General features: G+C 38.8%; 1 protein-coding gene across 3 annotated transcripts in view; it reads right to left on the reverse strand.

The window, feature by feature from the left end:
- SIPA1L1 (signal induced proliferation associated 1 like 1) overlaps positions 1-12,215 on the reverse strand; it is a 355,154-nt gene that overhangs the window by 22,371 nt on the left and 320,568 nt on the right. For all 3 annotated transcript variants that reach the window (XM_019519136.1, XM_019519135.1, XM_019519134.1), the window contains exons 16-18: positions 10,360-10,805; positions 3,733-3,972; positions 2,490-2,655 (exon numbers count right to left, since the gene is read on the reverse strand). In XM_019519136.1, the coding sequence (XP_019374681.1) occupies positions 2,490-2,655; positions 3,733-3,972; positions 10,360-10,805 (852 nt within the window). The remainder of the gene's footprint in view (positions 1-2,489; positions 2,656-3,732; positions 3,973-10,359; positions 10,806-12,215) is intronic.

A 12,215-nucleotide genomic window follows, 5' to 3' on the forward strand; every position in this document is an offset into this window, starting at 1 on the left:
ACTACAGGACTTTAGCTAAGGTGCAGTATAAATTGTGTGCAGTGAAGAGAAATGATGGCCATTTTAAAACCCTAACACTTGTTTCCATTATTGGTGGAACACTCTACTACTAAGACATTTCAGCAGGTTACTAGTCTGGTGAGCTGACACTCTGATCACAGTCACCAGAACAAAGGATTTAAAGAGTGGACTCAGTGACACCAAGGTGGTCAAAGAAAAGACTCACTATAAATAAAGAATATTCTTGGTCTCTGGGACAATTAGTTGTTTAAATGGAATGAAATTTCTCACAAAGACAGTATCCTCCTGCTAAAATGAGTCAGGAAAAGGATACTTCCCATCTCCTAATGCAATGGTGTTCAATAGGGCTGTGCAAAATTTCGCTGGCCGTTTCATTTCAACGCTGTTTTGACCGATTTCAAGGTCGAAAAAGCAAAATCAGAATGAAACAAAGGCCATCAAAATAGCCTCGAAACAAAATGAGGCTAGTTGAAACATTTTGAAAGTTGACATGTTTCGACCACAGGCTGGGGATGGGAAGTCAGTCCAGCTGGGCTGACTTCCCATCCCCAGTGTAAGATCTGGCATGGGACAGGGAGTCAACCCAGCTGAGCTGACCCCCCATCCTCCGTGCTAGATCCCCAACACCGGTGCTAGACTGCGCCAGGGAAGGAGGCAGCTTAGCTGGCCTGCTTCCCTATCCTCCATGCTAGATCGCAGCCCACTTGGGCTGCCTCCTGCACCTGGCGCGATCTAGCACGGGGGATGGGAAGCAGCAAAACATCAAAACAATGTTGAAACAGCCTTTGTGTTTTGACAGAACAGAACAGCTGTTTCGACTCAAAATGTACTTCGAAATGGAACACTGTTCCATAGAGCCATCGAAACTCAAGGCAAAATGGAATGGTGCCATTTTGCACAGCCCTAGCGTTCAACCTACAGCCCATTGAGCTGTGCCTTCTGGCCCATGGGGCTCCCTACAGCTCCAGAGATTTGAAGGTGGGGGACTGGTGGCAGCATTACTTGCCACTCCCCTGATGACAAATTTCCAGACCCATACAGGCCAGATAAGTGGCACTGTGTGCTAGATTAGGCCAGAACACAATTGCGACAGTGTGCGGACCCCAGCATGATGGGTCATTCTGTGGCCAGATCTGAGTGTGTGGGGTTGGGTTGACTTGCAGCTGGATCTGAGCATGTGGGATCAGGCTGGCATGTGGCTGGATCTGATATGAAGGACAACATCTGTGGACCACTCCTGTGCACCATTCCCACGTGGGATCCAGTCTGCAGACTCACCCTGGACCCAACTCATCTAGCTCATGGGGCCACAAGGTTGGGCAGACCTGTCCTAAGGTTTTTTTTCCTCCTCATAAAAACAACATGCAGTTAAAAAAATTTCTTGCCCGTGGCTAATTTTTTGCCTTCCAGCCTCAAAAATGACAACTGAAATAATCAGTATCTAGACCTGTTACTTACAAGTTTTAATAAGCCTCTTTGGGTTTTGACAAGAGGAGAAAGAAGTTGCAAGCTCTCTTTTGCATGGTTGCTGTGGAAACCATTTGGGCCTTAGGTGATGAGCCTGAGCTGTTAAGCAGTGACTTAGTACACTATAGAAATCAAGACTCTCCCTTGCAAATGATCACATGATCTTTTATATTAATGTTTAAAAATTTAAGTCTGTATTACTGTTAATGAAACCTTAGAAGACATTTCTGTATTAGATTTTTCTGTATAAATATTTAAGATTTAGAAGCATACTGGGTCATTGCACAATGAGTAATAGGCACTCAAGACAGGCACTAAAGAAAGCATGTATGTTGCAAGAAGGTTCAGTACTTTGCCAATATGCCTCTCCTCTACTGCTTGTAATCAGAGAGTGGAAGGACCATTCAAATAGATAAGGCATACAATCAGTCCCAGATGGTCTCTTTATTTTGTGTACTAGTCTCTGCAATGGGTTGTATGTGGAACTGTCATAATTGTGGGAGTATCAATACCATTCTCTAAATGCTACAGGTGAGAAATGCTGGGGAAAATGGCAAGCCTGGTTTCCAAGCTGAGAAATCAGGGAAGATTTACTGTTTTGAATGTTGTTTGTCTGCGATCAGTGCAAACAGAAATGTTTCACCTGAGACACATCTATGCCCCCATATTATGAAGCCCGGAGTAGCTTCTGTTAAGTAGTGAATGCCTTCAACTTCCATAGGAGTTAAAGGTGTTTAGCATTCTCCAAGAGCCACTCAACACCTTGCTGGTTCAGCTTTTATTTTGTTCTGAACAGCAATGCCCTATCTTTATGACTGATGCATGAACCCATTAACAAAGCCCTTGGACCCAGATCTTCACCCAGTTTAATTTTGCACAGTACTATTGTGGTCAATGGATTTATACTTATCCATACCAGATTTAGATGTGCTACCTTAGCCTCTACCTGGTCTTGAATTTCACTTAGTGATAACAGAGCATAGTCCATTTATGTAACATACCTTGAAATTCTTCTGGGACTCTGGTGTTGGGCTGTCCAGATCAATCAGTTTCTTCAGCTCTTCCTCGACAGTGGACTTGGAGGACCCTTTGGGTGATGCCCGTAGATCTCTGGCTGATGCACGCAACCTAGGGTGTGCCATTTCATTACCATCACTCTGGTGACGTCTTAAAAGCAAGGGGACAGACATGTTCAGGATTCTTAGCCATTTCAGAGCCATAAATGAAACAGTAAAGAATTCTCAGAATTTCTAGAGGGAAAACTGGGGTAGAGAGGACAAGAAGGAGGGAAGTACGAGATCGAGTCTTGCATAATACTGTTAAGTCCCATATAAATAAATACCTGTTAAAGGAATTGACAGTTGAAAGCTTTAATTTTCAATACATATAATAATTATTATAACAAATGTCTCCATGGACAAATTAACAGAATGTGTTTTCTGTACAAAGAACAAACATATGAAAAGCCTGTTTAATTAACCTGTGTCTATTTTTTAATTGGCTTGTATTGTATAACTTCTACCAAATAGTTTTCTGCTGGCCTCTCCTTTCCAGCATTCCCCGTGGTTGTAAATCATTGGTATTATTTGGGAATGGTGTGCTTCACATCCACAATGGCCTCCAAGCACCTCAGATTGCCAGATCTTCCCGTCTCAAAGGCAGTGGGTCAGTTATTTGTAAACTTATTCTCCCAACTGCTTCTTTTCATGGTCACCTGAGACCACAAACCATGAAACCCTTACAGTTAGGGCATGCCTACAATAGAAAGAGTTTCAGTATAAAGTAGAGATAGCTGAAGTAACTTTAAACAAGCTGGCACAGGTACCCGCAGCAGTCTAGCTGTGGCAGCAAGGAGCAATATGTTGGTTAATTTAGCTTGCCATGGTGACACACTGCAGTGTGTGGGACAGGCAGAATGTGAAAATAAGTCATCTCCTGGAGTTAAGAGGAAACCAATACTCAGAGTTGCTTTAAGAATTTTCTTAAAGAAAAATCCTGTAGAATTTAATAAGGCTATTAATAAATAGAAATTAATCTGAAAGCTTTTTAAAAAAATTAACAGAGAATGACAACCTAGCAATTGAATTTTCAACCCAAAATATATAGCAACGTTAAGTTTTATAAGAAAATTATATTATATGAAATGCTCTAAGGCTTTTCCATACAGGAAGTTTCTTTGGATTTCAATGCTTCTTTTACGCTTAAAGTTAACAACCAAACAACAGAACCAAAAAACACTCTTACTTTCTTGTATCCATAAACCCCACAGAGTTTATTGTCCCTTCTGGTTTTTTCCATCCGATCAGGTACTTGCTAGTAGCACCCTGGCGCGGGTAGAAAGTCCTAGGACCAGAAGAGGAAGAAGAGGAGGAGGAGAAAGGAGGTGCGAGCTGCGGGGAAGTAGCAGAATGAAGCTCTTCTTTAGGTGAACTTCTGGCACTGGTGAAAACAACTGGGCTGGCAGAATGTCGTGAGCTCATGGTACTGGGAGAGAAGCATAAAGACAAAGCTTCACTTAGGCATATGCTTATGCATCTCGCATAACAGCTTTTAAAGCTGCATTTTAGAGCCGACTGGAACACAAGTTATTTCTCTTATTATCTAGTATAAAATGTGTAATAATATTGCACATGTCTCTAGCATTTTCCATTAAAGGATCACAAAGGACTTGCCAAATATCAGTGAACCAAACTTCTCAAGCCACACATGAGGACCAAAACTGTCATCCCTAATTTATAAATAAGGACCATTCAGCTCAGAAAGGTTGTGTGCCTTCAAGGTAACACAGGAAGCCTGTGGCTAGGCTAGCAAAGAAAACCCAGGTCTGATTTCTAGTTAGTGTTGCATCCACAGAACCATCTGTATCAATTTTAGGATGTATAATTTTAGAGTTGTAATTGCTGAGATTTTTTAAACAATAAGTTTAAAGATATACGCTGCTAGCCTTATTCATTATTCCTTATTTAGAAGCAGCTAGCATCACAACTGATGAGGGCATCATGAGACCACATTGTCTATGGCGTGAAAAATGGCAGTGTTTGAGAGCCTTGGTGACACACTAACATTTTGCAGAAACAGAAGTTTCATTTCAGTCTTATTATAAAAGGGCAGGAGATAGAAGGGAAAGAAAAAAATTGTTAGAACAAATGAGAGATTTGACATGCTAGGAATTGGTATGTATAAAAATACTGAATAATTCCCTGGATAGCAGAACTTGGGCAATATTATCAATAAGGAAGAGCTGCACTGACTGCACAATGTGGACTTACCATTGAGGTCCAACAGCAGAGGACTTTACAAGGACAGAAACATCATTCTTCTGGGAGGTTGTGTGTTATGTTGACTATGATCAGTGGAGTTGCTTGGGTGTCTAGCACTTTAAAAGCCACTTTTCAAATTCAGAAGTTTAAGATAAAAAGTAAAAATGATAGGATTGCTAACCATGGTAGGAGTCCTCCTTTATTATTTTACATAGTCATAAAATAAGCAGTCAATCAAATAATGAAATAATTTGGTTGATACACACTTTCTGATAAGTAGGCCAGGCTTTGATACTTTAGATGGGCCAGACCTGGAAGCCATGAGTCTGAATTATTTTCAGTCTCATTTAGACTTTCCAAACAAGTTGCAGGTGAAAGCAAGCAACACTGGGAAGCAGAGAGAAAGGCTGGTTAATATATACAATTTCCTTCTTCCTATCATTCAATATAAATGGCAGATCGGTAAGAGCAATTTCATTAATTTATTCTTAATGGAATAAATGCCAATGTATTGAAATAATTTAGAACCTCTTGTGGGAGCCCTTGGACTCTATCTATAAAGGTAGGTATTACTGTGTCCAACTAGGCCTTAATTAGAAAGAGTTTTTTCCCTTCCTTTTAATATCATCCATACATAACCAACTAGATAAAGCATGAGAAGACACAGAATGACTGAGTCCAATTTGTTTTCAGGATAGGAGAAAATCCCTAAGGGAATTAGTTCATATTTTTATAGTAGTGTTGGAGTGATTTTGTAGTCATGATGTTCCAGAAAATATGCAAGGGGCAAGGATTGTTGTGGATGATATATTTTATTGGACCAACTGCATGGTTAGATTAGATCTTCAAAGACAATTGGTCCAATAAAAGGTATCACCCACAAAAATCCTTGTCTCAGCTTTTTATTTACTTATTTATTTGTTATGACATTTTTTCTTGGAGTACACAGGAACATAAGGCTTTAAGACTACATAATGATTTTCTTTAAAAAAACTGGCAATCATTTTTAACTACAGATACAGAAAACGTTGGGTATATACTCTGTGCTAGAATATCTTAATATGTTTTAAGAACTTCACACTCTATAACACTGCGTATGTGCATTTTTCTTCTCTACATCAAATGCTTCAGGGACAAGTAGGTCTAGCATCTGAAACAAATGGCCATCAGGTATAGAGTAGCATGTGACTGCAAAATAAAAATTAGCTGGATGGCTGAATTAGCTATAGTTGAATGACCCGACTATGTTTGGCCTAACAGCAATTTTCCTATCATCCTGTCATGTCTTGATTGAGAGAGATATGAGCAAATGTTTTCATTTGCTTCTGAAACAATTATGGAAGGTATTCAAAGAATCAATGATGGTCACCGACTGTCCACAAAGTTCATACTAATGATGAGATACTTTATGTAATCTCACCTATGTGTAAATTTCCAAGGTCTTTGCAAAAGACAATACTGTTATTCCTATTCTACATATATTGAAATCAAGGCAAAGTAGTATTGAGCAACTTGCCCAAGGACACAAACTTGTGCGAAAAAACTGAAATCCTCATTTCCAGTTACAAGCCTGATCAAAAGCTTTTTTTGGTTTATATTTTTTAAATAAGTCTACTCAGGTCCTTGGATTCAGCTGACCATCATTTCTTCCCATTATCTGCCAGCAAGTGTCTGACTGACTGGTGGGAGGTAAAGAACTTTGTGTACAAGAACAGCCTGCGTTTTACAGGTGCAGTCCACAGGGAGATGCAGATTACAAATGTTGTCCTCTTGTGCCTTGCAGAAACACTTTTATTGAGAAAGCAGAGAAATGGAAGTGAAACAGAAGTAGGTTCCATTAACAAATACAGGTTTTCTTCTTTTTTAGAGAGACATTTCTATTCACGCTTAGCAAACCAAGTACATTTGTGAGGGGCATCGTCATTGTCAAGTGAAACCGTAAGAAGCTGCATATATTTAAAGACATTTTAAAGGTCTGTTTTGTTATTAAATATTTTATAATTCAGAATGGGTATGTAATTCCAGAGTGGATGTTTTTCCTTTTCTGTAGTAAAATTAATATTCCCACCATTTTTGAGAACTCTTTAGTGTTACTAAGAAAATATAAAGACAATGGTATTAGTGAAGAGCAAAGGGAAGGCTTATAAATAATTTCTAGCTACATTCAGTGTGTTTATTTTTACCTATTACTATGCAGGTGTTTCTCTGAAGAGAACAAGGTTAAACAACACAAGTTAAACAGATTAAACAAGATCTAAACAGCAAAGAACACATGAATTATGCAAGCAGCAGTAGGTGGCAAAGGATCAAGAGCAGTTCTTTATTTTTATTTTTTGCTGTCCGTTATTTTTAAATTGCAGTCTCCTATAGGGACTTGTAAATACATTTTGAATAAGTTTCAAGGTGCTCAGTAATATAATGTGAATACTCTTGGGGCTGGCCTGGTGCTTTACTGGCAGCATATTGTATTGTTGATACAGAGGAGGCCAAACTTCCCATCCTGCAAGTTGGCACAATGAAGGCAATAGGGCTTTGCACAAGTCAAGTGGCTTGCCTGTTGAATGGGACCAAAGTTTAAAGGAAATAGGTCTGATCCAACAGATGGGGAAAAAAAAACACCATGGAGGCAGCACATTCAATTCCTGGGAAGCACTTGAAGTAGTTCCAATCATCTCTAAATGGAGCTGTGTCCAGCTCTTGAGCTAAAAATGAATTGTTTTTATACTGAGCACAGGGGGGAAAAAAAGCATACAGTAGATCCTATCTGCCTTCTCTCTGCGATACCCCAAGAAGAATCCTAGATGAACTATTAATAAAACTATTTTCCAAACAAAAAAAATATATTAAAAAAATAGTTTAATAGCATTTGGGGTTGGCTATACTAGCAATTATGATTTTAGTTTTGACAGTGAGGACCCTAAGAGACCATCAAGCTAAGAAGCACATGAAAGTTTGACATGATTAATATGCTCCTTTTTTATTCAAGGAAATTCAAGAGATCAACGCATATGGTTTCAGTTAATGACATTCAGATCTAATGATTCTGTGTAATTACCACCCTACATAATGCAATTCTCCTAGGATGCAATGAGAAACCTGCACAATCATCAATAAAGATTTTGGGTAGGGAGGTGGAGACAGAAAATAAAATCTAGTCAGAAACACTGCTGCAAAAGTTAATCACTATAATTTAGATTTTGCCACCAATTCTCAGGTACAAGCTCCTTTATGCACTGTCAAATGATCTGCACACTAATTATTGTTCCTGTCGTTTAAAAACACAAACACTCTAATTTTCAGTTATTTTATTTTCTCCATCTCTGTTCCTTTTGTCATTAAATTCCTTTTCTTCTAGCTCAGAACAATTGCTTCTATAGATCTTGAGACAGGCACTTTGAGGTCAGCAGGCAAAAGCCTATAAAATGTGAGGACAATGGGATAACAAATTAAAGGTTGGGGGAGGGAAGCACTACTGAAACAGAACAAATAAAATGTGTACCTTCTTTATTTATTAACTGCATTTTTAAAAATCATTCACCCTTGACTTTCCTCTCTTCTTCCTTACCTGTCAGTAACCCTGACATTTTGTTATGTCAAAGTACAAGTGCAGTCTTTCTGGGAAGGAAACGTGAATGTTCCTGGTTTCAAGAAACTGAATATATTTTTTGAATATTACAAAAATTAATGAAAGAATATGAGGTATCATTGTCTCCCCCACAAGCTGATAGACCAAATATTATGCATTAATTTTACAAGGTATTATAATTTCCCAATTAGGGTCTCCAAATTCTGTTTAAGAGCTTGCTATACAATACTGCTCTTTGTAAAGAGCCATATTTTTTATTTCTTTTCAATACAGCCAACTAAGACTGTTGTATTTACTATAAACAAGAGTACCTTTATCAAGAAAGTTCAACAACATTCTGAAAAAAATACATAGAGAACAAACTATTTTAGTGCAACTAGCGAAATAGGAGGTGGGTTAAATCAAATAAACTGCAGAGAAAATGCCATGCTGAGAGACATACTGCTATTGTACAATAAATAATTAATGAGACAATTTGATAGGCTATGCCTACAATCAAGTGTACTAGTTTGTATATAGCGCTCTAGCTGATGTTATCACATTTCTTTTATTTTTCCTCTGACTGTCTTTATTCCTATAAATGAGTCAGTGCTATTCCCTGCACAGAGGAGAAAAAGCTAGAACCTCAAATCTACAAATATGTAATTACCATTAGGAATATTTTCTTCCTTTAGTGTTTTGTTCTTAAATGTTACTTCAGATATACTTGGCCTTTTCTTCCCTTCTAAGAAGCTCCCTCTAAACAAAAAAGCTGCTGACAACTCTTCTGTAGTCAAAGTTTCTTGTACAAGATCCTCATGTTCAAGGTAGCAAATATTTCAATGCTAAGACATTTCTATGAGACCAAGCCTGCTTTTCCCAACAGAGGACCATTATGAGCAGTACAGCAGAGTGCTCAGTGATCTCTAATAAATGTCAAAAGGGAACTCACAAAACTATATTTGCCTTAAAAATTGCAGTAGAGGAGCATCAATTGACATTTTCTAAGTTCATGTGAGCAATTCTCACCTGACCATCATGGCTGAGCTGAACCTCTCTCCCCTACACCCTTTTGGCTGCTCAGGATCCACAAACTGTGTGTGTCCCTGCATCTCAGCCCTCTGAAGAGCCCCATCTGGTAACTTGCTCAGAGCATCCCTTAAGTGCACTGACAGCAGTGAGTTCAGTGGAAAGCACAGCCAGACACCTCCATTCACATATACAGCTGGAAGAGGAGATGATGCCAAATCTGCATAGTGGACTAGGTTATGATTATGATAAATGTTTTTCCTTTAATATTTGACTTTTTCTTAATACTGTACAGGTATTTTTCATTTTAAAATGATCAACAGAATTTAAAAAAAAAATTATATTTAGCATTTCTGGGATGCAAGCTAGAAGAGCTAGAGTTTTTTCACCTCCATTTTTTATGATAAATTTGGAAAGTAGGTGTTTCAACTAAGTTCAAAAATCACTTTTGTACATACATTCATTATTTCAATTTTAAAAATAGAGGAAGTGAAGGAAAGAGGTAAAGCAACTGTCATGTCAAGGTGAGCAGCAGACTAGGTATTAGAATCTAGATGTCTCTCCTCAAAATCCTTTGCTTTAAACATTAGAGCACACTGCTTCCCAGCAATGTTCTAAACAAAAAGACTGTGGGGAAAAAAATGCAGAGATAAGACTAAACTTCCCCATGAAAGAACAAAATAAAAACGTTCCCAAATCAAACTAGGCATTAATTTTATTGATCCCATTGTTAACAATGATTTGAACAGCAATGCTTGCAATACGTTCCCTATACACACATCGCACTATAAAACTCGTAGCATCTTTGATAATGGAATAGCTTCTCCTGTTGGCACAAATGTTGTTAGTCTGTAGCATAAAAGCAACTCACCAGCAGGAGGTACAAAGAACAAATATAGTTTCCACTTTTAATGTGTACTTGGTTTTCCCTTAACACCAACTTCTCACCTCTGTTATATTGGAGAGAGGGAAAAAAAGGTGGAAGGGGCAATCAATCATAATGCAAGAGAAAATTACCTTGTGTGTGAAACAGCATCACTTAGACTATAAGCGCTGTTCTCTCTTGTTAATGGATTGGAGGCTGGTTGACTCTTGGTGTGAATATCCAGGCTTAGCGAAGACTCTGTCTTTCGGTCTACAACATGGCTCTCTTTTTCTAAAGTCCTGTCTGCAATGGAGACTACTTCACTGGAGCTGTGCCACAGTGGTGCCACTTTCTCCTTTGTCAGCCCTGATCGAGGAGATGTTGTTAAGGTTCCCAGAGAGGCTGTGCTGCCATGACTGGGGCCGTACGAAGTGGTGTCTATGCCACTATCTGCAGATGTCCCTTGAAGGTAGTTGTAGCTGTTCAGCTCTGACTCCATACGCTCTCCGCTGTCATACCACTTCTCCTCACTATGCACACTGGAGGCATTGCTAGACAGAGTATTGCTACTGGAGTGGCTGGAGTAGTGGCTGTCAGACTACAAAAAAAAAAATGTTCATAGGTTATGGGGATGCAGAAATGACAAAGGGGGCACACCATGGCACGAGGAGCTCCTTTTACAAGCTCTGAGGGGACTTAACTCAGAAATTCTAAAATTTCACTTCAGTGTAATTCAGGCGCTCAGTTTAACATCTGAGTTTTGACAGGCTATGCACAAGTTTGGGCAGCCATGGCTAAATTTACTGGTGAAAGTCCAGTTTACTTGTAATTGTCCCAAACTATTTTAAACCATTTGCTTTAAAATGCTCTCATTTGTATTATGCCCAGAAAAATGATCATTCATATTTAAGCTTATGGTACATAACTGTAACTTCAGAACACTGGAAAAGGGCCCATCACTTCAACAGGATTTAAAATTAAAGACACTGCAGATTTACAGATTTATGACTTCCTTTTTTAGAACTTGTGAACCTGTCAATCCATTGCTGAGGCTTGTATTAACTGAACTGATTACTTATCCAAAAATGTGATATGGGGTGAATAGGCCACTGACCTGGGGTTACGATGGACTGTAAGCTGAATGAGACAATAATATAGCATTTACTGCAGACAGATTCTAACAGTACACTGGGATGTATTAATAGGAGTATTACAGGCAAGACATGGGAAGTGATTCTCCTACTTTATTCAGCACCAAGGAAGGCTCAGCTGAACTACTGCGAACAGTTCTAGGCTCAACCCTTCAAGAAAATCATGGACAAATTGGAAAGAGTAGAGGAAAGCAACAAAAAGTGAGAAAAGGTTTAGAAAAATTACATAAAAGAGAAGAATGAAATTACTGGCCATGAAGAAGAGAAGACTAAGGAGGGAAATGATCAAGTCCTCAAACACAAAAAATATTGTTATAAAGACAATGGTGATCAACTATTCACTCTGTTTACAGGGAACAAGATGAGAAGTAATGGCCTTAAATTGCAACAAGGGAAATTTGGATATTAGGAAGAAATTTCTCATTACGAGGGGGTGAAAGACTGGAAGAGGTTGCAGAATCTTCATTAATGGACTTTTTTTTAGTACAGGTTGGATAGTGATGATTCTGCCACAAGCAGAGGGTTGACTTGTGGAGGTCTCTCTCAGTTCTTTTTCTATGATTCTAAAAATTTTGTATCTTTGACTAATCTAACCCCCTTGTCCTGAGACACTGCTTCCTCAGCAGCAGCCTCCTGTGCAAATGTGCACTGACATGTCTTTTGTTTTAGCTCAAAAGTCAATATTGCAAGAAAAGAAGCTTCAGAGCAGAAAAAGGAAAGGTGTCCCTATTTACTACTACTGGGTCAGAAAAATGGAGTGTTCTTATTTGTGATGACACAAAGCTGTGGGGAGAAGTGGGCACACTGGAGGGGAGGGACAGAATCCAGCTAGATCTAGACAGGTTACAGAGGTGGGT

This window comes from Gavialis gangeticus, unplaced genomic scaffold, assembly GCF_001723915.1.
Source record: "Gavialis gangeticus isolate Ggan-Ray unplaced genomic scaffold, GavGan_comp1, whole genome shotgun sequence".
Lineage (NCBI taxonomy): Eukaryota > Metazoa > Chordata > Crocodylia > Gavialidae > Gavialis > Gavialis gangeticus.